The sequence below is a fragment of the Chenopodium quinoa genome, unplaced genomic scaffold, assembly GCF_001683475.1.
Source record: "Chenopodium quinoa cultivar QQ74 unplaced genomic scaffold, ASM168347v1, whole genome shotgun sequence".
Taxonomy (NCBI): domain Eukaryota; kingdom Viridiplantae; phylum Streptophyta; class Magnoliopsida; order Caryophyllales; family Amaranthaceae; genus Chenopodium; species Chenopodium quinoa.
The window spans coordinates 1,447,064-1,474,388 of record NW_018742651.1 but is presented as its reverse complement, the minus strand read 5'-3'; the positions used below and the strand labels follow the sequence as shown (position 1 = coordinate 1,474,388).

At 33.6% G+C, this 27,325-nt stretch overlaps 1 protein-coding gene across 1 annotated transcript; it reads right to left on the bottom strand.

Annotated features, from left to right (window-relative positions):
* Positions 1–212: 212 nt before the first annotated feature.
* LOC110722081 (E3 ubiquitin-protein ligase UPL6-like) lies at positions 213–27,325 on the bottom strand. Its single transcript, XM_021901316.1, has 27 exons — positions 27,123–27,325; positions 26,801–26,976; positions 25,730–25,827; positions 25,366–25,493; positions 21,571–21,682; positions 20,428–20,605; positions 18,853–19,032; positions 17,253–17,435; positions 16,746–16,827; positions 16,433–16,551; positions 16,010–16,308; positions 14,870–14,966; positions 12,968–13,111; positions 11,685–11,768; positions 11,513–11,599; positions 10,204–10,344; positions 9,973–10,098; positions 9,169–9,267; positions 6,918–6,985; positions 6,502–6,568; positions 5,479–5,649; positions 5,303–5,392; positions 4,850–4,930; positions 2,411–2,484; positions 1,548–1,619; positions 1,378–1,467; positions 213–765 (listed from the first exon to the last, which is right to left on the bottom strand). Exons 2-27 carry the CDS (start codon positions 26,957–26,959, stop codon positions 699–701), a joined length of 3,096 nt encoding a protein of 1,031 aa, XP_021757008.1. The 5' UTR covers positions 26,960–26,976; positions 27,123–27,325; the 3' UTR covers positions 213–698.

Genomic DNA, 27,325 nt, shown 5'->3' with positions numbered 1-27,325 from the left:
CCAAAATAAGACCATTTTTGCACTTTATTTAAGTCAACATGTAAGGATTAACCTACTAAATTTTCACCATTTTCACACGTTCAATTATCGGTAACTGTTATCTTTTCACCATCTCAGTCACAATAAAATAATTCCCCTACAAAAATTATCCCCTTGAATTATTTTTTTTGAAAACATGTTTTTTTAAGCTAAGCACGAGTTTTGAGCACTGATTATCCTAACTAAGCCAAACTTGAATAGTTGAATATGAGTTCTGAACAAGCAATATACTCGTCTAAAATATCAGGTCTCTTTAATCGGCTGTAATTGAATGTTAATTGATAACACTCAAGGAGCATGGCTTTCTCTAAACCTGCCAATATATGTTGATTCCACAAAAGCTAACATTGCTCAATGCAAGGTAGGCTATCACCCTATACATACAACGTTGCAAAGCTTAGTATTCTAAAACTTTGAACTCAGACATATACATGTATATGAAGCAAGTTGATCATATACTTTTATTTACAATGGTTCTTTGCCTGATCTTGGCCATCTCTCTCCTGTGTGATTTTGCTTGATGGTGCCTTTGAAAATGAATAAATAAGCCTGTTGGACTTTTGTGGCTGTAATTGAATGCCGATTGAGAACACCCAAGGAGCATGTCTCTGATCACTTGAAGAAATGAGATATGGTGTTGCAGAAAATTCACGGGTATATCAACTCAGGTCGAATCCAGCATCTGAGCTTATAGCATAGAGCAATTTACTCTCTAATTGCTCCTTGCTATATGACAAAATAACTAATGAGAATTCATCACTTGAAAAAAAGACAAGTTTTATTTGCTGCAAAAATCTGGGGAACAAATGCATGCACAGAGCAAAGTCCAATTAAATAAAGTATGCTAGAAGCTTGAAGAGGAGAAAATTGGCCACTCAGTGCAAGCATTATGTATGCAGACTCATTAAATAGCGTTATGTGCACTACATTGCTACACAAAAGCTTCCTTTTAAAGAGTTCATGAGCAACTGTTGCTCTGCTTGGCTGATTTCAAATTTTGGACATTGCTGATATTTGATGTGGAAAAGACAGAACATTTCTTTTATTGAACAGGAGGGGAGGGGGTAGGGAACAAAGGGTCATATGATAAAAAAATAATAAATAAAATAAAAGAGAGCGCCAATAGATGTGAGATGGCCAGCATGTTTATTTCAAGGCAGCTTGCACTATATTATTACTCAGAAACTAATCCCAAAATTAAGCTAGGCATGGAAAGGATTGGCTAGGCCAAGGCAGCATTTAACACTTAGTGAGTCAGTGAGATTTTCAATGGAGATTGGCAGCAAAAGATATGGTTAAGTCTACTTGATGAAAGAAAAGTAGGACAAAGACACTAACCTTCTATATGGCGGAAGCTTCAGAAGGTTCATACAAGTTGCTGATGTTGGCAAGCGTTCAAGAGCTTCCTCTGAAGCACTACCAGCAGCTCTACAAAAGTAATCAAGCATATTAATCAGAACGTGCCATTTCCACACACAATGATGTCTTTATATAGAAAAAAGCAGAACCTTTGTATGCAAAACTGAGGCTCCAGGGATTTGAATCCAAGAAGTGGTCCACGAGAGCATCCAGTGACGAATCTAGGAAGCAAAAGAAATAGCAAAAGTTTGAGTCTTATTCAGAAATTCATGCAAGAACTCAATTCACTCATACTTGTACTAAAAACAATTCCATCTACAAAATTGCAACACGAGGGGAATGCAAGAAGAGAGACAAAATATATATGCATTATTTTTTTTTTTTTAAAAAGGCAGGGAGTAAGGGACCCATATGATAGGGGAAGAAATAGAAAAACCTTAGCCAAATAAAGTAATGTTGCAATTATTATGCAACTTCCCACAAGGGAAGTGAAACGAATTTTGAAAAACAAAGTAACACAGTGGAATATTATACATTAAACTCCACATGCTCAGCACTTTTTCTACGGGGATACATGATTTTGACGCAAAATCAAATTCAGCAGTAAAATAACGCATATCCAACATTTAAGAAATGCATAGATAGAAAAATATATACACCTTTATTCTGTTTAAATCGCAATGTTGGTGATTTCACGCTTAATTTTAATATCTTAAGTTGTATTTTAGTAGAAATCATAAAAGTTCATATCTTGAAAATACATTTCATGCTTAATTTTAATGTCTTAAGTTGTATTTTAGCAGAAATCATAAGAGTTGATATTTGAAAATATATATGTAAAAGCTCCCAAGACAAGTTTTCCTTCAAACATCTGGGAATCTCAAACCCAAACTATCATTAAGAGATCTATGGGGAAATTGTTCTTATTGGTCCAATCCATATGTTTTACTAAAAGCATCAGATAAAAGAATGGTATCTAGATTGGCTTCAAAAAGACTACTAAAACACTCACTTGAGAAATTTCATCTGGTTTTCCTGAGAGAGGCTCTTGAGGACTTCCCAGAACATCTCAATAACATAGTGCTCCTGTCAAAAGGAACAACAGGTTAGCTAGATCTATCAACGCAAAATTACTTCTTGCTTCAAATTACTTTGAAAAAAGGAATTAACAATAGTAATGCAAGTAACAGTAAGGGGAAAAAATGTAAAAGACCAGAAAATGCACAATCGAAAAATCTAATGATGACTCTCAAGGGCGTCAAATCTTCAACAGGTCAGTCAATATCCTCAATCAAAACAGCCTGTCTTATTCAATGATTGAATCTTTAGAAGAATTTGGACAAAATACGCACCAAGGGAATTAGGCATTTGAATTGATGACAATTTGTAGTTTGAAAGTATATAAGTACCCAAAGATGAAAGCCTTTATGTTAGAACTGAACTTATAGATAACACAACACTTGAGTAAATTCACAGAACATTACTTCAAGCTGTATCTGCAAAGAAAAATTTTCTAAAAAAAAAAAAGGCTAAAAAAAAACACGGAGATGCCACAAACTCATTTTTGATAATGAGGCTCTTGTAAAAGAGAGCTTCAACACGCAACTTGGGAACCCATGCCTGTCCATTCAACTGATAGCATGGCAACTTGCAAAAGCATCCTTGACAAGAAACGACTTTTTTGCTTTGGGTCTTCCATAACCAGGGGGAAGGGGGTGGGAGGAGTGTGCCAGCAGAAACCCTGGACAATATAGACCCATCATACCCCCCCACCTCCACCAATATTGACATATGTGATAAGTGAATACAAGGATGGTCAAAACCTCATTCAGGAATGCATCAATGTATTTAGTTATGACAAGGAAAATAATTCACTTCCAATCCATTACTTTAGTTCAACGAACATCAAATGTGGGAACAACACAACAAAACAAAAAGAATACAATGCGAACATTTTCACATTGAGACATCATCTTTCAAATTAAGGTTCATTGTGTAATTAATTATAGGGAGAGTGTTCTTGCTATCGTTAATGTCATACATCGGAAGCCAACAGCTCAACTTCAAGGAAATATGTTTATGATATTTGGTTCCCCTCCCAGTTTAATCAATAACAAGTCTTTGGGTACCCTTGTCATGCATAATGGCCTTAGTGTACAGTATGGAAAGACAGAATGTGTTTCTAATTGATCTAGTCTATGTTGATGATTTACTTGGCTTCTACTGGCATTAATTTGGTAACATGCAACTCCTTCACACTTAAAGGCCTAAGTTTGTAGAATTGTTTTTTAGGCATTCAATCAGCTCATTCTCCAAAAGGATGAGAGGCGGTATACCATTCTATGGCTTTTATGTAGTAAAATCAAGTGGTTGAAGAGATTTCATAAACTCTCCAGGGCTTATCCATCTTCATCCAATTCGTCTTTTACATTAATATTTTACCGTGATCATACGAATAGCCTTTGATAAGTTGTCACTTTGGGTGTGAGCTTCTCTTAGATGGAACTATTATGACTGCATCTATGCACCAAGTACCAACCTGCTGAGCTGTTATAGGAACTTTGAGCAAGGAATAGTTCTTATTTTTATTATGCAAGTTGGGTGATCGTTGTATACAGATCCAACTTGAGGGCAAGTAGTTATATTGTTTGTATTTTATGCTATCCTTTGGCTCTTTAACCATTTATCTACACTTTGTTTGGATAGCAAAGAAGGAAAGGAAAGGAAGGGGAGAGAAAGAGGAAGAAGGGGAGGGAAGAGAAAGGGAGGAAAAAGGTGATCTCTGTTTTCCCTTCAAATCTCTCCAATTTTGGAGGGATTTTGCTTATTAAAGAGAGTAGGAAAGACAAAACTTTTACAAAAACCAGGTGTATATTAATTACTGTGTGGCGGGAAGAAAAATGAGAGAAGTATGGGTAACTTTTGTGACACTATGGGTAACTTTGAATAGTAAATTGGTAACTTTGTGAAAATAAAAGTAATTGGGTAATGTGGGTAATTTTTGATAGTTTACGGGTAACTTTTGTGAGGATAACAGTAACTGGGTAGTATGGGTATCTTTTGATAGTTTAAGAGTAATTTTGAGAGAATAAAAGTAGTTGGGTAATAAGGGTAACTTTTATGGGACTAATTACCTAGCCTTTTTTTTTTTTTTTTTAAATCTTCTCATTAATTAGTAGCTAGCATTTTCATCTTTTCTAAACTTTGAAACTGGACTCTTGTACGGTTTGTACACCATGGTTTCCATTCTTATTGTAATGGAAATATAAAAACATTAACCTAAATTACCAACAAGCCACTATTGTACTCTCTAGTACTTCAAGCTTAACAAAGTAACTTTCTGCATCCCAAACCCCAGACTTTTCTCTCACAAAAAAGTAACTTTCTGCATTAAGATAGCTGAGTACAATTTACTTAGTGTTAGGAGAAAAGGCAAAGAGAGAAGACATACTGCATGGTATCCGCCTGAGTATTGGGTATTAGAACGTAGATCGTCAATATCCAAACCATCAAGTGAACCTGATATCAGAATCTACACAGGCGAAGAACAATTAAGGGCCATCCCACAAGTACAAATTGATGCAGAACAGAAAAGGTAATTACTTAAATAGAAGACAACAAAATAACACATTTTAATGAGAAGAAAGCATAGAACAGTAGACGATTTGCAAGGAAATATTTTCTCGCTTGTAAATTCTATGATAACTGCACTTATAAACTCTCCATCCCCAGCATTCCAGCCTAAATCGGCTTGAAACCCATAAAATTTAGCACTATACAGGAGCTTTAAGCTGCTTATAATTTTATTAATAGCTTCCTTTTTCATGAAAAAGGCAAAATGATAGAATACAGAAACAACAGAAGAAAGGAATACACTCTTTTCAGAGAAAAAAGATGACAATACCTGAAGTTCATGCTCATTGAACATATCAATCCATTCCTTTTGTATGAGTTGCTGAAATCCTCTGAGGAAATGCGAACTTTGCTGACGTATCTGATAATAGTAGTATTCATTAGTTTCATAGATTTATGTTGCAAGTAGAAAGCCCAAGTGTACATACATAAAGAAATATGAATTACCTGATAATTCAATCGATGATTCGCTATTAGATGTATAAATGGAATCATATTTTCATTTGTAACACGAATATTCTTCCCTCCAGGAATCAACTCTTCTTCAGTTTGTTCTCCATATTCATTATTCACAATAACAAAGTACAATTCCAAGTTTGAAACATCACCTTGATAATGCTGCAGGTAGATACAAGATTAAAGTAAAACAATACCAATTAGCTGCAAAAGATGGTAGATTCTGAAACACATCGTAAATTGGCAAACAAGGAAAGCAGGTGATAACTGACAGCAATCAGGTAAACAACAAGAGATAACATTTGACATTTTCTTTACTACTCTTCCATCTCACGAAAGAAAAGGCAAAGATAATGCATACAGAACTAACCAATCTCAGTAATAAAAGAAAATCAACCTGCATGACTACTTTACAACCTAGGATGTATACCCCGCAAGGACTTAAAAAAATGTACATACTAAAGGAACCACAAAGCAAATGTGTTAATTATATGCACCAACACTTCTAAGCTAAAAGGAAACGAACAGGAGGGATACTGAAAGTATCCTTTTTATGTTTCATCGAGAGTCAATACAGAATACATTTGTGTTTCCCTACCTTTTACTGCCTAACTGACGATTTAAAGCCTTAACTGTTAATTCATGTCAAATAATACCTAAATATCATATAAAGTTTTCAACGAAGCCCAAGATATGGAAACATTTGACAAATATTCACATCAAGCAGAAAATTGAGAGTACAGGTTGAAAAAGACTTTTTTGTTTTTTTTTAGAAAATGATGTATCAGCAGTCATATTATGTATAAAATCAGTAATAACAGATATTGGAATGCTAAATTTTTAAAGATCATTAAGCAAGACATGCTAGAGCATTATATTGATGAGAATCATTAGCCATCACATATATGATTTGAATTGTTATAATCGATCACATTGCCAACAACCACATACAACCAAAGTTGCAAAAAAGTTATGATAAGATTTCCAAAACATAACCAAGACCAAGATGCATACCTTCAAAAATATAAGGTGGCGGTATAGTTCTGGGTCCAGTGAAGGCAAGTCATTTAAATAGTTATGCCTGGGATCAAAGACACAAAAGAAGGTGAATCCAAAGTTAACTATATCATAGCAGTGCTGGTAATCAAGAAGTTTTAACACACACACACACACACACACACAAAAAGAAATATACCATAAGCCAAAAAACACTAGGTCTGACATATTTGGCTCAATGGCCGATTAAGCAACTAGGTGTAGGTGAGACAAAAATGCAACTAGGTGTAGGTGACACAAAAATAGGAAACAAGTACCTAAGTGTCATGTCAAAGTTTCAGAGTAGTCAAGTACATAATAGCAAGAATAAACAATTGACTGGACATAGTTCCAATACATAGTGAAATATACAGAGATTAGTTTCCGGGCCTTACTTTTGTTTTAGTTTGCTCAAGAAGAATGTTGCAAATGGTATGTCCACAAGAATTCCTTCAAACATTGCCTGTCCAGTAAGAAAAAGCAAATAAGAAACTGTAATTCATTTAAATCTTGAGACTTTGAGGTTTTTCACTAAACTCATTATAGTTGGAAGTTGAAATATTTTTTATTAATATATTTTTGCAGTACAAAGTAAGCCAGCTTCCATAGCAACTGCAATCCAGCAATACACCAGCTGGAGCATAGTCTAGGAAGGTGACAGGCACACAAATACACCTCAACCCAGCAAAAGTGGAGGCTTTTTTTCTGGAATACCTTTCGCAGAGGAACTAAAGAAAGAATTTCAACTAAGACATAAAAATATTAAATTTGTCAACAGTACTCACAAAAAAAGAAGAAAGAAAATATATAGTACGATATATTAGTAAGAAACAATCATAGAAGAATGGGTAGAGGTTATCCACTGTCTAGTAAAAGAGGTCACAAGACATAAGATACCATTATTCCATAATTGAAAATAGCTAGTCAAGACACACCTGATCTCAGTGTACGTTAACAAATAACAATTATATAAGAAAAAAGCTCAAGTTTCCAATATTAAACAACTAAGATAACCAAAGTGAATATATTTCATTACAGTGTAAATGTCTAAATACCTCATCCAATAGTTCATTTTAAGAGTTAACATAAATAACTACCGACTAGACATAGTTTGATATTTTCAAGTGGCCAAAAGAGTTAAACATACAAAGATACTGACTAGAATTAATGTATTTACAGGGAAGAATTTTATATCATGACATTAATAACATCTTAAATTCTGATGTTTATTCATACTCAAATTATCGACCCATCCATCTTTAATACGTAGTAAAAAAAAAATAAAAAAAAAAAAAAAAAAAAAAAAAAAAGCAACAAATTTTGAGGCCTCCCTTAATCAACTTTATTACAGTAATCACTCAATACATGCAACTACCCCAATGTACAGATTAAATAACATACCCAAAAAACTCAATGCTATAAAATCTTCAAAGACCACAAAATAGTCTCATATAGCTAAAGGCTATCTCCCTGATAATTTGTCTATGATATTATGTAATTCTAATTATAAGCCAAAGTTCAGCGCATCTAATCAAAAGTTCTAAACAGCACATTGCATCATACAATATACTGAAAGTGAATTTCATTATGACCAAGAAAAGAAAGAGTTGTAATAAAACACTTGTGTTTCCTCCAAGCTCCATTTCAATTCATAAGGGCAAGTACATGACTAGGTGAAGACCGGAGAGGGTCAAGTTTGTGAAAAAAACAATCACAATTCACAATACTTTTTCATTGATATTCCAAATTTATCACTAAGTTTTTACAAGAGCTACTTGTGAGGAACTAGTGAAGAGTAATTAGTACAAGTGAAGAATTATTTAATACCCCATAAATACAAACTATGCATAATACATTTGGGGGACAATGTAAAAGAGGAAAACTAGCCTATGAACTGAATGTATGGAGTATCTAACAATAGAAAAGAACAGAAGTTTATGTATAATCATATTACTGCCTGTTTTGGAAAACTATCCCGCTAAATAATAGACCCTACTCCTTGTGCCAGCTCTTTCGGAGACACTGTCAACTTGTCAAGTGTCAATTCATGATATCATTACCCTACCCACATGATTCCGAAACACGAGAAGGGAATAGAATATCAAAAAATTATTGGCCTCATAAAAGTTAAGGAAATACATTATCAACCATGCAATAAAAAAAATGAAGGTTACCCTCAACACATTCCAAAAGAAGACCGAGAAGAAAAGGCACTACAGTATCAGAAAAGTATGCTCCCTAATATTCAATTTCACAGGGAGGAATATGAAGTTACTGACCAAAATACAGTCATAATGAACATGACATATCAAGGTAGGTGCCAACTTCATGCATGGAAGACCTTTCAACATTTTAGGTGAAAGAATCAAAAGTCTAGAAAAGCTTTTCATAACTGAATTGAAATAATCCTTAGCAAAAAATTTAGAGTATCAATTTCGAACCAAACATCCCCAGCTATTTTCTGAGATTACCAGAAATTCACATCCAAATGAGTAAAATTTTACAGGTTGGAAATGGATTACAGAAGCAACAACAATTACCTTGTCATCAATTCCATATGTTAAGTTAACTAAGGCCAACACAATAATTTCCAGTACCAAAAAAGGGTAGGATCTGTGATTTAAGAGTAGAAAATATAAATTTTACCTTTGCCAAAATTGTTCCCAAGAAATGGAAGTACTGCAGATGCTGTTCATGGACTAGACCTGACCCTGGGTTAGGGTAGAGTAGGTGATCAGCTGTCTCCTGGATTCATAAAGAACAAGTAAATCTTCTGAACTAAAAGCAACACAGGTATCATTAGCTTAAATATGTAAGTCAGAACAAAACATAACTTATTTCTGTATTATAAAAGTTGTAGTCAGCTACTTTGTATAAATCATAAATTAAAAAATCCCTACCTCAACCGAAGAACAACAGTGACATATTTGACATAAAACCCAAAATGACATAAACAATCAAGATAATATTTTTCAATTCATAGGCAAAAATAAATAGATGTGAGAAACTGAGGATATAGCACTGAAAAAGGAATCATACATAGTATACTAACAACACATACACAGTCACAAGCCTGAGTAGAGCCAAGCCAACAACCCTCACATCTTTGCCGAGTAAACTAGAATTCAAAATTAGATTAGAAGGTACACTCCTAATATCAGAGGTACAAGGGGGGAGGATAGGAGATAAGACGAGGGTGAAGGGAGATAAGTAAAAGCAAAAAAGGTCACACAATCAAAGTGTTATAAAAAAAAATCGCCCAAAAGAATTATAAGCAACCTCATAATCCAATTAGTAAATTTTCGATATTATGGTATAAGTAATCCAACCAGATTTTTATATGCTTCAAAAGAATCAAAACTACAACTATGAAGTGTGAATAACAGGCAAGCAATAGGAGATTCAGCAAGGGATAAGATTACAACGTATAACTTCATGGAAATTGACAACCTTAAACAATCCATACTGTATATCAAAAGCAGCTCGAGTGACATTCTCCATAAAATCTTTGAAAATACCACCACCATCTACGCCAGCTTCCTCAACCCCAAGCTCATTAATGAATGTTACACGAATCTGAAAAATGGGAACACCTCTCATTATAAACCCATCGTCCCCAAGAGAAAAAAAAAACGATGTTAGTTCAAATAAAAACATCAAATTTAAAAATAAGAAGATTACCCGCTCTCGAAGATCATCATCTGACAATGTACTCAACTGATTAAAAGCATCTTCCAAAATGTGATCTCGCCGTACTTTGACCCGATTTCTAGTAAAGACGGCACGAGAACCATCTGATTTCTTTGCTGCAGCCAGCAGTGACTAATAAAAGGAATGAAAAATCACAGGTTACAACCAAAGCTTGCCAATAATGAAAACTGGAAGAGCAGGTTTTGCAATGAATAAAAACATAAGAGTCGAAGGTTTAGTAATTCAGCAGAGTATTTTACACAATTGTCGCTAAAAGAGTTAGGATGGGAATCTGCAGACTGCCAGTAGGAAAAGACAGGCCTGTACACTTAGATTCCTCTATAAATCCATGCAACGGTACGTGTGAAAATGTTAATCCAACCTAAAGTAACCACCTAATTTTGAGTTTATGGCTTCATTACTGACTGTATAATTTATGGAATTGCACAATAAAGCTCAAGTCCAGTATCAAAATATCAGCTACAGCTACCTACAATTACAATAATACCTTCATATCAGACACTCACTTGTAGTGGCAGCTGCAAAGAATATGAGGAAGTTTATACTTATATTTAATAAAAGTACCATGATGCCATGAATCCACCTTATATTTCCATTTCTTCTTTTAGAAACATTCATGCCTTTTCATTCCAATTCTATTAGTTTCACCTCCCAATTTCAACAAACTCATACTTATCCTCTTCCATCGTTTTATTTTTATTTTTTTACATTGACAACCACGACCACAAATTTTACTTAACATCATATTCTAGAATTTCTGGGTTTTTTTTTTTTTTACCCACTTTTTTTTTTAAAAAAAAAGGTTGCATAAACCTTTTCTGTCTCTTTCATTAGCTGCGTAATTCATCTATCTTCCTAAACCTTCCAAAGCATTATTATTTATACAATAATCACAACAATATTCTATAAATATAAAAATGATATAATTTCTGAATATAAGTTATATACCAATTTGAGAATATACATCTTATATTTTAAGAAGTAATATAGCAAAATTTAAGACAAAAATAATTTATACTTCTACAATTTAATAAATTAAGCAACGCGTAACAATACAAATTTCGGCCGTCAGCATATAACAGCCTTTTATACAACAGAAAGCTAAAAATCCAATAAGTAACGGTATGATGCCTCCACCTCTACTAAGAATGGAAAGCAAACTACATTGAACAAAATAGCAACAAAACTTTATCAAAGGAGACCAAATACATCAATTTTTCAAGAGCATAAAATCACATTTCAATGGTGAACAAAAGGAAACAACTAGATGATTACTCACAGCAAATATTTTGACCCTGCTTGTAAACGGAACCAAGAATGGAGCTTGCTTGATTATTTCACGTGCCCTAGTGTTTTCCTGCATAGCCTGGGAGAAAATATATTGCAAGGGTTAGCACTGGACAAAGCTGGTGTCTCTGAGGGTTGAGGGTTCACAGATAAAAAGAAAATACCTGAGAAATAAAATAGTCATTTACACCCTCTGCATGAAAGTCACTTGAGGGGGCAAACTGCCTTCTATTGTTCCAATCTTGCAACTGTAATAATGACATGACATGTAAAGCAAGTACATGAGTTTTTTATCGCTTTAATTTAGGTAATGTAGATGTGTTTAGAGTCTATAGACGCTAAAGAAAATCAACAATCTCAGTTCACATACTATGCAATTATGCATCATCCTCTCTATTTCCCCTCCTTATTCCCCTCGCCCCCCAAAAAGAAAGAAAATCAACAATCTCAGTTCATATATACATATGTAGCAGAAGAGCAGAAAACTGCCCTCGTGCAAACTGACACTCGCACAAGAGACTTGCAACTGCTCCAGGATAGTAGCTGAATGAACACACTTGATCCCTACAGCTTTAAAAGATGCCTTCACAAACGTGTAGCAAGCTCAATCAGCTCGCAATTAAAGAACAAAATTCAATTTGTTTTAAATAACCAAAACACATCATCAGACTAACATATTTTAAGGTTCTCCTAGATACTAGTCATAGCCCTCATTGGTATAGAGTTGACAGAAGAATTTGGCCAAACAAAAGCTTTGACTGCTACTTAGGCTTCCAAACATAAATATAGAGAAGAGCTGAATAGCTGATTACATTTGCTCTATATATGGTCACATAACCAATACTGGAAACACCATAATCTAATCAAGAGAGACCAATAACAAGATATATTCAAGAACACCAGTCCCTCAATGGAAATCTGAGCATGTAATAATCAACCATCCTAAAAAGATGATTGTGAGCATAACACCTTATGAAATACAATAGTTTTGACAAAGCCAAGGATACTGAATAGAAAATGAATCCACCCAGCTCTTGTTTGATCCCAAAAAACCAATGAGTACCATTCATGTTCCTTAAGCTACCACAAAGTTATACTGACGCATATTGTTGAGATCTCAAAAATCAATCACAGTATTTCATTGAATAAAGTCTGTATATCCCTCAAACCAAGAACCCAAATCAAAAATCAAATTCTCACAACCACACCCTGTGTCAGATCCAAACTGTATTATCCAGATCAAACTATTAGGACCCAACTGTTATCAATAGGATTCAAAAAATATTTTCAGAAAGAAATTTACAGTTAAGTGATCTTAACTGTTATCAATAAGGACCCAACAGTACATTTTTCACAAATTTAACATAATCTTTCTACCTAAAATCCTGTTATCAACAGAGAGACAAGTCAGTAAAAATAATTCATTTAGTTCATGAGCCTTGAATACCTGAGTGAGAAGCTCAGCCACAACTACGCTGACCCTATGCTGCAAAAATTCTAATGGCTGCTTCTTATAAGCCATACTCTCATTATTAGACTTAACCAAGTTCAATGGAGCCACTGGATTCACCCACAGCAATTGCCATAATGCCTGTAAGATCAAATTATATCACCGATTCAGTAAAGTTGGATATACCAACTACCAAAATTACATAAATTTATAGTTAAAGATAAGTGTACACGAGAATTTGACAAAATATAAGCATTCACAGAGCATGCATCGTGCAAAATCAAAACTAATTATAGCAAAGTAAAAAGTTATATTAAGAAATTAAAACCATGTGCATCGTGCAAAATCAAAACTAATTAAATATGAAAATCATGAAGCTGTTGTTTCATAAGTTTATATTTTTACTCGAAACTATATTGTTGGCCAATGCAATGAACATCCTATATTAGGCTAAAAGTGATGAAAGGCACTCTATATCAATTTGATTAAGATTGTATATGAAGGAAAACTAAGAAAATACGCCACTGATTCATCTAATAGCATATTATTAACGATACAATTTCTACCTTTCAAATTTTTACAAATTCTTTGAAACGGTTGAAACAAAGTTGGACACGGATGAGCAACATTTGAGAGTTAGATTCAATAATGAGAGATTGGACTTAAAGGTTGAAGGAATTTAAATTGATACATTAATGTTCAATGTTTAAAGGGAAAATATCAGGAAAACAAAGAGATCATAGAAAAAAAAAAATTAGGATAAACATGAAGATAAAAGGAGGAGGTTAGTCAGGTGACACCTGTCTCTAAAGGATAGTTTTTCAAAATACTAGGTATAGATTTTAGTAAGCATGTGAGTCAATCAATGGTCAATGAGCTTTGCACATGTAGAATAGATTAAGAAAAATTTGAGGCATTTGTAAGATTTATTTAAAATATAAAAATCATGCATAATACACAGTGTGTATTGTGTAAATGATGCATATTCCATTCAATCAAAATCATCAAAAGATGACAAGTAAAAGCTATGTATGTTACTCCGACATGGCTGTTTTGGTCCCATACCTAACATGAGACGATCCGGTATGGAATCCCTACCAGATCTGTGATTGTCCAGTAGAGACACAGCAGGTTATAAAAAAGAGAGATGGTAAGGAGAGAAAAAGAAAAGGTGCAAGAATCACTTCATTCCATTTATCCAAGATTCCTAGGTCAATAACTGACCGTCAGTTATTTAGGGTGAAATTTACCGAAATTATATTTGAAAGATGGGTTTTGCTAAGTACATAAATCTGATCACACTGAACGGATTTTCATGATGGTCACTACTCCAGTGGTCTTTTGGCAACGGTGAGTCGTGGTGAGTACTGGTGACCAACTCCAATTTTTCACTCAAATTGCCTGCTATGTCTTATTTTTAATTTTTATTCCAATAAAAGGTATGCAGGGGAGGGGTGGAATAAATCAGTCATACAAAGTGTGAGTATGTGAAAAAAAGGAAACCCATGTGATACTTTTCAGCTGTACTTCCTATTTCACTTAAAAGCTGATTTTTAAGTCTTCAGTAATGTAAAAACTGTAAAGTTAAAGCTTTCTTTGACATTTTCAATTTAATTTTTCAATACTATACAAAGAAAAACCTTTAAAATCCTATATTTTGTTGATTGCGTCCTTGTAACCATGTCTAAAATTAAAATATATCTTAAAATTCGAGTTTTTTGAGGTCTAACACTCGGATCTATACCCATAAATAACATCCATATCCGAGTCCGAGTAACACAATATAGATATACAGGACAGCTAACTATCAAAGTAGACAATTTCAGAACTGTCTTTGATCAAATCACAATGGCTAGAGGGTACAAAAGAAAACTGAAGAGCATAGCTGGCAAAAATTACCTGTCGTAGTATAACAATTAAGTATCTAATATCCTTCAGAGCCAACGGTTTTTCCTGTTCATAGAACTCTTCATTATCAACTATCATAAGCATGTGCCTGCCAGCACAATGAAAGAAATGTTAACCTTTGCACAGTTTATACAATTGAAATTAACAAACAGTAGTATCAGGAAATCTATAGTGGTTAATTGGTTATCAATACAATATTTCAGAAACAATACAATTCCTAGAAAAAGAAGTTGATAGCTCAAAGAACCACAAGAGAAAATTCTATCGACAAAATTTAAGCACTTTCAACACCTTTAACTTAAAAACAAAGGAAGTATGTCCCAATCATATCTTTTTTGAAATGAAGCATGTAATGAAAGGGTGGAGTATCTTGTAAATTGTAGTGTTACGTTAAGGATTAATAAAAGTGACACTCTTCCTTTTTTACGATCTGGACAAAGGTCAATTTAATTTCTATCTTAAGATAAACAAACAGTGCAATAGAAGTATAGAACACTAAAATTGATTTCATATAGCCCTGATACAGGTACGAAACAAAAGAGAACCTTTCTTTTAAATCAAGAAAAAAAAGAAAAGAATCACAAATCGAGAATAACAGTACTGTCCACAGAGCTCCACAAGTAATACATATTCAATCAAATTACCAGTATATGTATTACCAAACAGGTGTCTTTTCAGCAGGTTTTGTTTAGTAGTTCTTCAATTAGTTGCGAAATCAGGTAAGGGAGTTTCACTCATATATGGTACAGATTCAGCCAAAGCTAAAAACACTAAATCACAAAAATTGTTTTGTCTTCACCGTGTTTAAACCAGTAATTGCAATGACATTGTTTTTTTTTTTTTTTGCTAATAGACCCCCAGACAACACAATCGTGTAAACACAGACAACCAAACAAGAGGATAGGTGAAGAAACAAATCATTACAAGATTCAAAATGATCCACAGAAAATGGAAGGGGAAAAAAACCTGGAAAATAATTTTTAATCGAATAGCGATACAGGATTAAAGATTACAATCATAAAATAAAATAGTGAAGAGGTGATAGGGTTTATAAATTCTCAGTAAAAATAAAGAAGGCTAACTATAAGGAGACAATAAGCCAGAAACATCACAAGCAAACAGGCAGCTTACTTATATACAGGACAGAAAACAGCCAGAGGTAACAGCCAACCAGGTACACCTTCTTGCAGATAAGAGGATCGTTCTGCCACCAATGACCACTTCTGAGTCTCATGACACCGCTTCATAAAGCTCCAAAGAACAGGAACAAGAGCAGTCCTGTATGCTAGGATTGTCATAATGCGTTCAAGTGGCAAAGTGTTAAATGTCACATGCAGGAACGCACATGCTGTCCCAACAGCTGTTACTTCTCTATCATCAGGTACATTATTATTGGTGAACGAAGGAATTCCTCCCAGCAAAACATTTATCTGCAAAAAAATAGGGTATCACTTTGTGATGGAAAAAAAAAAGGTTTGACTTCTTGTGATGGTGAAAGTGAATCTTAAAATAAAAAAGGTATTAGGATAACAGAAAATCAGGCTATAAGCACACCAACTGGAGAAGAAACCGTGGGTCTATCGCATTAGATATCTGGGATTCCAAATCCTTGCTTAAAACAATTTCATTAGATTCTTCCACGTCAGTCATATCCTCATCTTCCACAGCAGAATCTGAATAAAGGTTGCACAATCAAATATGAGTTCAGGAATGAGTTACACTTTGCACTCGAAGACTCCGGAAGAGTTTTCAATTCAACAAACTAAGAGAAGTGAACGATAAAAAGAAAGGGATCCATATAAAGACCCCAGTAGAACAGAAGACAAATGTAGAAAAGAAATATGGATAAAGTCTAAAATAATCTTACTTTCACTAGTTTCTCTACTGACTGACTTTAGACGAGGTAGCATCTCCAGTAAAAATGTCGCTGCTGCTGCTAAATCAATAGCCTGAGAGATAACAAAGAAATGACAATCATCTATACCAGCAAGACTCTAGCCTTATTCTGAAAAGCAAAACAAAATAAGATCTATCTATAGAATCTTTATAAAATAAAAATTAGAAAATAAATAAATAAATAATTCACACAACTTTAAAAGTTTGACCAAGGAAGCACACAAATTTTATCAAGAATTATATCTTGGTAATAAAAAATTTCATTCAACCAACAAAGAAAACAGATCTATGCATTGAAAAGGAGCATATAAACTAGATCATATGCAATCAAATACAAAATACAAATTTAACATTCCTTCTCTATTCAAAATAAATAAATAAAAAAAAAAAATTAACATTCCTTCTGGGAGGATAACAAATGATGTACAAAAAAAAAAAAAAAAAAGAGGAGTCTACAAGAACAGTTTTTAATCAATACCATCTCAAACGAGCAGTCAGCCTTTGATAAAACAAGTGCAGATGCTTCTAATGTGTTTCCAAGTAGACAAGCATAACTTGGATACTCGGCTGAGACATCTTTTGGTAGAACATGAGTGTTACTTCGCACATATGACAGCATCTGGTGTACATAATGCTTGCACAACTGCTGCCTAGCAAAGACCTGGAAAGATAATGAAAGCACCAGCTCAAGATTACACTGTAGCCACAAATAGAAGCTAAAATTAACATGCCCTGCAAAGGCTGCAATTGCAATATCAGACTAAATGCATCTTTTTCAGACACAAGGGCCAGGGGAAAAGGCTTTGGGGAAAAAAATGACTTCCTGAGTCCACAACAGCAGAAAATATGCAAGCATAGCTACAATATAAGATCAGCATATAGAATCACTATGGCCCTGTTTGGCGATTAGCTGATTTGACTGGCTATTTGCATTAGTTGTTTTAACTAGCTAATCGTAATTCTATATGTGTAAAAGTGCTTGGTAACTATCTGTTAGCAATTAGCTGCTTTAGTATATAAAACAACAAAAGGCTAAAAGCTTCTTTCAAAAAGCTCCTAATATGAGATATTTCAAAAAGAACTTTTTGGATCTAAAAAGCTCTTTCAACGGCTCCTAACGAAACACCCCAAAGAACTTTTTGAAATAGTCAAACAGCTCTTCTTACTCCAAAAAGCTCCTAACCAAACACCCCCTATAATAAAATAAAATTAAATAAACCTGATGTCTTTTAGCATAAGCTCATAACATAGATTTCTCTGAATTTATGCAAACTAATATTTAACATGTGCAATGCACTGTTTGAATTTTTAATAAAATTACTTATTTAATGCTTATATGTTAAAAAATTTCTTATATGCGCTAATCAGAATGTAAGGCATTCTTTCTCAAATTGCAAACTTATATTCATAAATTTTAACATTTTCATTCAACCAATAAAAAATAATAATGTAATTAAATGTTTAAAAAAGAAAAAGGAAAGAAAAGCAGTTAACAAAAGATTACAAAAGAATAATGGAACAAGATTAATGCAAAACATAATAATAAGATACTCAACAGTTAGAATATGACATGTGTAACAAAAAGAAAAAAAGAAAAATAAGAAGAGTTATGCTAGAAGGGACATGAAGCACTTAAAATTTTTTGCAAATACCTCCATATTGCTGAGTCTTACTCAATTACTGTAGCTATGCAAACCAAGGAAAAGTGAAAACTGGGACCATACATGTGGGTACTTTTGAATTAAAGAGGAGAGTGACGGAGAGTAAGATTAAATAAATAAAATTGGGCCCCACGAAATGGGGTTGTGGATGATAAAAAAATGAATAAAAAGTTGTCATAAAAGGAATAAAGTAAAAGTGAGTAGAACTAGAAAATGGATGAAAATGGAAAGTGAGTATGACTTAGGAAAACAGAGGTAGTATCAGTAGAGATCTCGGGGAATGTGGTGAAATTTGTGTAAATGGCATTCAAATTTGTGGTTATCTGATTCATTTTTAGGTCAAAAGCAGAGAACATCTTGACCAGAAGCAGTATCCAATTTAACAGGAGAACCTGAAAAGATTTTTAGCAAACCTACCTCTTTTAGGTGTGGAAAAAATTTCCACAAGAATGGTATAGTAAGAATTTGTGATGAAAAGCTCCACCATTGATCAGCATTTTGGCACACACATGGCTTCTCACCAACATGTGGTATTATTAGGGTAAGCACTAGCTCCAAGGAAGAAACTTCAATCATATTCTGAGAATTCAAACTTTCCTTCACAGCATAAAACACATTATTTAGTTATCCAAAATGACATCAAGAAACATAAACTTCAAGGGAGATCCAAATATAACTGCAAAACAAAACAATATAATGGGCCAAAGCAGAATAACAATCATAACAGCAAACCTATTTTTCCCAAAGGTAGAGTAAGAGCGAAAGATGACCAAGATAACTAGCCTTAACCCTCACAAACTTTTAGTTTAAAAAGGCACAAGGCACACCAAGGTGCACAAGGTCCCAGAACCTAGGCACAAGACTGTGTGTCTAATGGATACATGGCAAACCTTTTTTTTTCTATGTTTTATATAAAGAGGTCTAAGTTATACTGATACTACTTCAAATCAGAGAATAAAAAAGCAGCAGTACTTTCATAGATAACACTTGAGAACTTTAATCACTACTAAGGGGGTTTTGCACCTACCTGGCACACAATAAAACAAATAACTCCAAAATAAACTTTCCAAAACAACTTCACCACTTAACATGTTTTGGACACCACAATTCTAAAATCTAAACCCTGTTCCAGAGTGGCAAATAGACCAAAACCACAATATTATAAGTTTGTTACTCTGTTACTTCTCTTTACCGCTCCATCTTCTTACCACTGCATCCAACACCTTAAGAACATTTTGGTGAGGTCTAGTTTAATGAACTAGTTTGACTAAACATTGACAATTATTTTACACTAGCGTATAAGGATAACTATTATATACAGGGATCCATCTCAATGTGTACTTTCCAAAAAATGTAAATTTTATAAAATTTTCAAAAATATATTTAGTAATAAACATTTGAAAATTTAAAGTTCGGAATAATGATCTTTTTCTTTTCCTTTTTTTTTCCTCATTTGAAGAATTGAAAGCCCACTTTCCCTTCTGATTTTAGTAACCATGTGACTCCTTCCCCCGCCCCTTTTTTAGTATTATATTATATATATTGTGATCTCTAACATGAAGTGTGAAGCCTCCACACCCACGTTGAGTATGGTCATATGGATTATCATATATGTTGGAGGTGCAATGAAGAGTCCAAGGACCATGGATGACAAATCTTAACAGGCACTCACAAGAGTCACCACTGATTCTTGCCAAAGACATGAATAAGAAGGTGAAGATAGTTAGGGAAAACTAAAACAGAATAATGCCTATTGACAGTGAATATTAAAAAAGCAAGATGAAAAGAGAAACTTCAGGCATTAGTTAACACTGCTTGGCATTAGTTACTGATAAGTTTCCCCACTTTGTAAGCAAAATTTTACACGTTATAAAGAAATCAATTAAACTAAAGCTCCAAACAAAATTAGTAAGTATTGAAGGGACAGCAAAGAGACAAAGATGGACATTATCAAGGATAAGGTTATCAACTCTATATATAAAATAAGTATACCTTTGCAGCTAGAGTTATCTCTCTAAACAAGGTAAAGGTATTTCTTTGCAAAAGATAGCTAATTGTTCCACAAGCCCATGGAAGTTCAGGATCAATCAACTTAACCAAAGCTTCCAAAAAACCTGCTAAGATATGTAGATTGGACTCTGACCAAGACGATTGTTTCTTGAACTGACTACTGCATAGGTTGTTAAAAAAAAATAAGAAATAATCAATGATTAAGATAGAGTGTAAGATACAAAGTATCAAGTGGATTTAACAAAACATTCACCCTAAAGAAGAATAAAAAGTTCTTCACATCAATCCATAGCAATTTCATATGCACAATAGATCCAGTAAACATGGAAGAAAACAAAAACACAGTATGTAATCAACAAAGAGAAGAGAGGGGATACAGATACATGTGAACATGCAAGAAAGCAAAAACACACTACTTAATCAACAAAGAGAAGATGAGAGGAGGGGGGAGAAGATGTGAACCTTAGTCCAAATCACATCCTTTTCCCATAATGCCGCAAGCCCACAAGTAAAGAAAAAAAATAATCAAAAAAAGATACACGTATAGTATCAGCAAAGCAATCCAAAGAGATATAAAATAGGTGGAAAGTTGGAAACTAAGGCTTTTTTTTTCTTTTTAGAATTAGTGAGGTGCACATTGGTATTAAAAGATACAGTACAGCAATCAGGCAAGGAAACCTCTCCAAAAAAAATCTATTATTTCTGAAGCTTGCCATCAATTGTAGAGTGTACTGATTGGCTATATCCTAATTCAAGAACAAAAGTGAACCTACTATTTCCAATATGATTTTAGAGTAATGGACTTATGTTCCAATTCAGGCTTACAATTTCCAAAGATACTGATTTCCAGATGCATAGGGGAACAAGAGAAAAAAAATCTTTTCAATTTCTGATTTTTTTTATTTTTTTATTTTTTGTGAGTGTGTTTTTTCCAGCCTCTTTCCATTGCAAGCTTTACAACATTGTTCCTAAGAGGCCAGTTCTCTCTCATCTCTCACGAGAAAGGGAGGGAAGCAAGAAAAGAGCACCTTATTTCAAATGCACAAGTTACGGCTTAAGATTTGGACTCCAAAAGAAAACACTGTAAGCCATAGTACACGCTAAAAGCCAAATTGCCAAACGAACCTATAAGCATGAACAGCACGTATACACGCATAACTCAATTGCTTCACCCGGTAATCCACTACACTGTGGTTCGATGAATAATCCATGCCTGTAAACAATGAAATGACACCCCCTGCAAAATGTTCAAAATTATTAGTGCTGCCTTATACACACATTGATTTTAAAAGAAAGAAGCTCACTAATGGCAATATATCTATCTATCTCTATCTCTATCTAAAGGAATAAATTTGAAACAATTCTACATTTGTTAAGATTTACTAATTAATACACCAAAAATACCCTTCATAAAATGGGTGGAAATGGGGGTGGATAAGGATAGATTGGTAAAATAGAGTAGGCGAAACATTCTCTCTCCTATTTACTTCTTAATAAATGTGCCATTTCCATGTGTTACAATTTTAAGAAAATGAAGTAGATAACACACAACAGTTTACTTTAAAATTACAAAACTTGCCTAAAAAGAAAAAAATTTCAGCACTTCTACATTAAATAAGATTTACTAATTTAAACACTAGTATATACCTTGGAGTGTAATTGATAATACATTCATGAAGTACTTGCAATCAAGATAGGTCAGAATCTGTTAAATTCATAACATACTTGAACAAAAAACCTTTTTCTCTTTAAGTACGTAAAGTACATGAGCAAAGCTCGAACATCATGTTCTACTCAATAGTGTTCAAAAACAACTCATTTAAGTTTGTTAATAAGCTTGTTCATGTCTAACAATAACTTGGTTAAAGCGCTCAGGGAAAAAGAAAAGAAAAAAAAAAAAAAAAAAACCTAATATTTTAAACCCAATTTAGTATCTTCCCTTTTCATCATCTTGCATGTTATCATTGTTCCTCATACACATTTGTAAAAATTACAAATTAGTTCATCAATATAGGCATGAAAACATAGCCAATGCTTTTTTCTATGCATAAAAAGATGATAAAATCTTGAACAAAACTATATGGATGCAAAAAAACTTAAAAGTACATACTTCCTCTTTATTTTACTAGCAACATTAAGATTTTTGTACTATTCATACACTCTTATTACATAATATTGCGATTTATACAAAAGAAAAAATATAGTCATCTGGTGTTCAATTCGTCTCAATTTACACTTATTAATTTTATTAACTTTTACTACTCCATAAAACACAACCAAAGATATTAATATATTAAAGTGTACATTGGCAAGCGTGAAATCTTAGCTTTGTAAGTAATATGGAGTAGAAAAGGTTTTTTTTTATAAAAATAAACTTACGGTTCAATTATTTGATCAAGCCCGACTTAAGCTCACTAAATGCAAATGAGCACATTCATGAACAAAAGCTAGAACAAGTCAAATGCTTAGAATTTGAAAAGCTTATTCAAGCTCCTCGAACACTAATAATTCTTATCAAGCTTAGCTGAATAAATTAATCTAGACTTAACATAGATCGTTTGCAACCCTGTATATACCCTTCATAAAGTGGACGGGAGGGGGTAGATAAGGATAGATAGGTAGTATAGGGTAGGTGAAATATTATCACTTTTCTTAATAAACACGTCATATTTTAGAAGATCCTGCGATTGATTCTCATCATCCGCCCTCGTGGCTCTCTAAACACCAAAAAATATCAGCTTTTTTAAGATTGCGACACATACATAAAAGGGATAAAAATACAGCAGTTCTACATTTGATAAGATCTATTCTCTCCATCCCTAAAGGTTATTCCCATCTGAAATCTTGACACTATTCTTAAAATGAGATAAATTACATTCAATATATAAAACATAACATATCGATGATAGGTCTTATTTGATTCATCTCAAGGAGCAATGTAAAAAAAATCTCAAGGCACACTAAAGCGAGAGGGGTTCTGCTGCGTGCGCCTCTTTGAAGTGAGGCGTAGTGGCGTACTATATGGGCAATTAAAAAAATTTGGCTGAAGTGCACCTCAAGTGCGCCTCGGACCCAAAACGCCTCGCCAAGACCAAAATAAGCGCTCACCCCTTGCGCCTTAGGCGCGCTTGTTCAAACACTTTCAAGGAGTATATTATTAATACTCTACTGTTACAATTTTTACTATATCCAGCTAAAGATATTTATAATCAAATTAATGCATTGACAAATGTGTATAATTATAATGTAGAGAACTCGTAGGAACCAAAAGAGCATCAATTAAAACACTAATGAATACCCTTCATAAAGTGGAGGAAGTAGGTAGATAAGGATTGGTGGAAAGCATAGAGGTAGGTGAAACATTCTCTCTAAATCTCTCCTCTTTTTTTTAGTATATGTATCATTTCCACGTGTTACAATTTTAAGGAAACCGTGCGTGTGTGTGTGCGCGCGCGCGCGCGTGCGTGCACGAGCACACGTATTACGTAGTCTATACTAAAGATATCAAAATCATGAATCTACTTTGAACTTATCGGGCCTTTCATAACCGAATTGTAAAATAGAAGCGTAATATTCTCCAAAAATGTATAATCAAGACATTATACTCAAATTCATTTAATGTGTTCATATTATTAGTTAAAAACATAATTACTGATAGAAAATAGTTGTTTACCCACGAAGCAGCCAAACACGGATGACAATATATGTTTATTAATAATTTGGGTTTTTCTAAGCTATACCCCTAAGGTATTCGAGTTTCTAAGGTGTACCCATACTTTTTCAAGTTTCTAAGTTGTGCCCCTCAACTCACTACCATTAATAAATGGTACCCTCCTTGGGACTTCCACGTCACCTAAAGTTAACTATAAATTTAATAGAAAGATGATAAAAGGTAAGGAAATGGTAGAGAAAGAAATCTTAGCCACCGCAACCCTAATAATGAAAACTGAAGCTACGAAATCACACTCTCAAATAACTTTTAAATAACTAATAAGGGTACATTTTAGTATTGATAAGGAGTTGAAGGGCACAACTTAGAAACTTGAAAAGGCATGAGTACACCTTAGAAACTCGAATACCTTAAGGGTATAGCTTAGAGAAACCCTAATAATTTTGTAGGCATGTTTTGGATTTGTGAAGTTTTCACTAGTTAGATGCATATGTAAATCATGTAGAATCGTAAATCGGATCAAATGTCCATATATAAGTCATAGAATCGTAAGATTCTAAGACTTGAATTGTGATTATAAGTCTATACTTTTTTCTGAAACTAACAAAACAAAATTCATTGAATGTGTTTGTACCTATACTTTTTTTGCTTGATAAGCAAGGTCATAGTGTAAGATCCCAAAAAAAAATTCAATCCAATATCTGTTTATAGAAATACTTATTTCTCGTAAAATAAAAATCACATACCTTAATTGAACAACTATAGATTGTACAGAAAAGATTAACATTAAACTCTAAATGTACCCTATATTTTCTTTCCAATCATCTTACCAATCTAAATCTCTTCACATGCCTCATAAAGATTCTGGACCAACTTCCAGCATCTACGTCCAAGACTTTGTTATTTAATTATATAAATAAGCCAGCATCAACATACTAAATAACCTTGAGAGAGCACCCACTTACCAAAGCCCACACCCATAGCATATCAACCATCAATTAAGGAGCATGTGAATGGGCCATCAATAGAATCATGCTATGTATGCAGAACGTATAAACACAAAAAGGTGAAGGGATTCTAAGTATATACGTAGTAATTTGATAAGTATCAATAAATAACAATTCCACAGGAGAACACTAAAATCGATGTGCACTCCCAGCACATTACCAAACAAAACACAGAACCAAAGAAGACAATCTCTAACAATCATAAAATTCAATTGAAAGTTGAACAGTGTACAAAGAAATTACCAGTATCTTTAGAAAAATGCTGAAGTAGTCGACAGGTCTCTGCAAGAGCAAAGAGGTCATCCCGATTTCTCGGATTGAAGAAAAACAGTAACTCGCAGAGATACCTTGAATCCGGAGCAAAACATTGTCTGAAAAAGAAAAACACAAAATGTACATTAACAGATATCAAATAAAAGGCTAAACCTACATATGAAACATAACCATTTCCAAATAAATGAAGATACATCCAAGTCCCATCAAAGATAAATAATAGCAAGCCATATCAACCAAGGATACACGTAAAAAAAATAAAATAAAATAAAAAGAAGAAGAGAGAGAGAGAGAGATAAATTAAGGGGTCAAAGTAAACAAATATCATATTTACCTGCCAACATTCTGGAAGCGCTTCCCGTATGTAGCAAAAAACTTCTCTCGCACCTTATTATGTTCAACTTCAACAACCTTCCAGGCTCTGTAGCATTTCTGCAATTAGTGAGCACGTGGTGATCAAATATAGGTACAAAAGGCTTTTGTAGCTCACTTGACTACCAACCCACTGAGTTGAAAGTCCTTTCTTGAAGAAACAGCATGAGCATAGGACACGGAAAAGTAAGCATATTTATAGATATATGAAGCTGCTAGTCAAGTTTAACGATGAGTCTATGGATAAGCATTTTATGTTCAGCAAGATTATCATACCATATTTTCATTTTAGTATTTAACTTATTCTCAAGGTGTTCTCAAGTTTTTCTATCAGGAGCTAATGCAACTAGCTTAAAGAGCCAAATAGTATGGAGCTTTCAGCCTAAAACCTTTTCACCATCATTATCAATTCAGAGTAACATTTAAGAGTTCCTTAAGATCACAAACCAAGTGGTAGCCCAAAAATTCCAAACATGGATTGATCTCTCCACTGTACTCTTCAACAATTTAATGCATTATTTTTAGCCCAAACAGACCAATTAGTAGATTCCGTGCAACCATACAGCGAGGGCAAAAATTTACTTTCGCACAAAGTAAGCTGACTGACATGAGTATAGGAAGGAGCACAGTATTCGGCACAGAACTGAACCTTCGATTGACACGGACGGTATCACACCATTATTGAAATTAGAGACATACCTTAATGGCTTAACAGCTACTTCCACATCGAAATCTTTCATTTAAAATACCAAAACAAAACAAAAATGCAAAAATTGCAACAATAAACTAAAATGTTAACCACCCATAAATTATCATAGCATAACATTCTTTTATCTTAATTCATTCAAGAATTTACCACTTACCCACCAAGCAAAAATGCAAAAATTGCAACACTAAACTAGAAAATAACACCATAATTCTTCACATAAACAACACATAATTACCCGTATAATGCTCTAAAAATGAACTTTAATTTAAATGATAGCAATTCAATAAAATAAAATAAATCAACATTGAATTAAAACAAACAAACCTGAATTTTAACAGCAGCAGAATTCTGCTTGCGTTGAAACATTCGACGATTCCGCTCCAACCTAGTTTGCTCCAAAAGCTTTTGCCTGTCTCTCTCCTTGGAGCTCCGACCACCTAAATCAACCCGTTTTCGAGCAGATGGATCGCCCGAGAAGAACATTGTTTCTTGCAAAAATTCTACATCAAAAAACAAAAACCCACAATTAATTCAATGAAATAAATGTAACAATTACATTAAATTGAAAAAATGAAAAGAAAAATTTAGCGTTGGAACAAATAAAATAAAGTAAATGTAGAGAGGGTTTTCGATTGATTCTTGATACCTTTGAATTTGCCCTAAAAAACAAGTTTGGGATTAATCTTGTGAGTTTGATTATTGAATTATTGATCGAAAAAAGCAAAGATTTTGGAAATTTGGTTGAAGAGTAAAGATTGAATAGAAGTTGTGATTCTTCTCCCTCTTTCCTCCCCCTTCTTTGTGTATGCTAAGAAAGAAATCAAATTTATATTAAGGGGAGTGAAATTT

Bases quoted from the DNA above. Each gene is read 5' to 3' on its own strand.
- LOC110722081 (XM_021901316.1), bottom strand. From the start codon at position 26,959: ATGTTCTTCTCGGGCGATCCATCTGCTCGAAAACGGGTTGATTTAGGT. The intron at 21,683-25,365 runs GTAATTTCTTTG...AACATTTTGCAG, and splicing joins GCATTTTTCTAAAGATACTG to GGGGTGTCATTTCATTGTTT. The intron at 20,606-21,570 runs GTTCGTTTGGCA...CAACCTATGCAG, and splicing joins CGTGCTGTTCATGCTTATAG to TAGTCAGTTCAAGAAACAAT.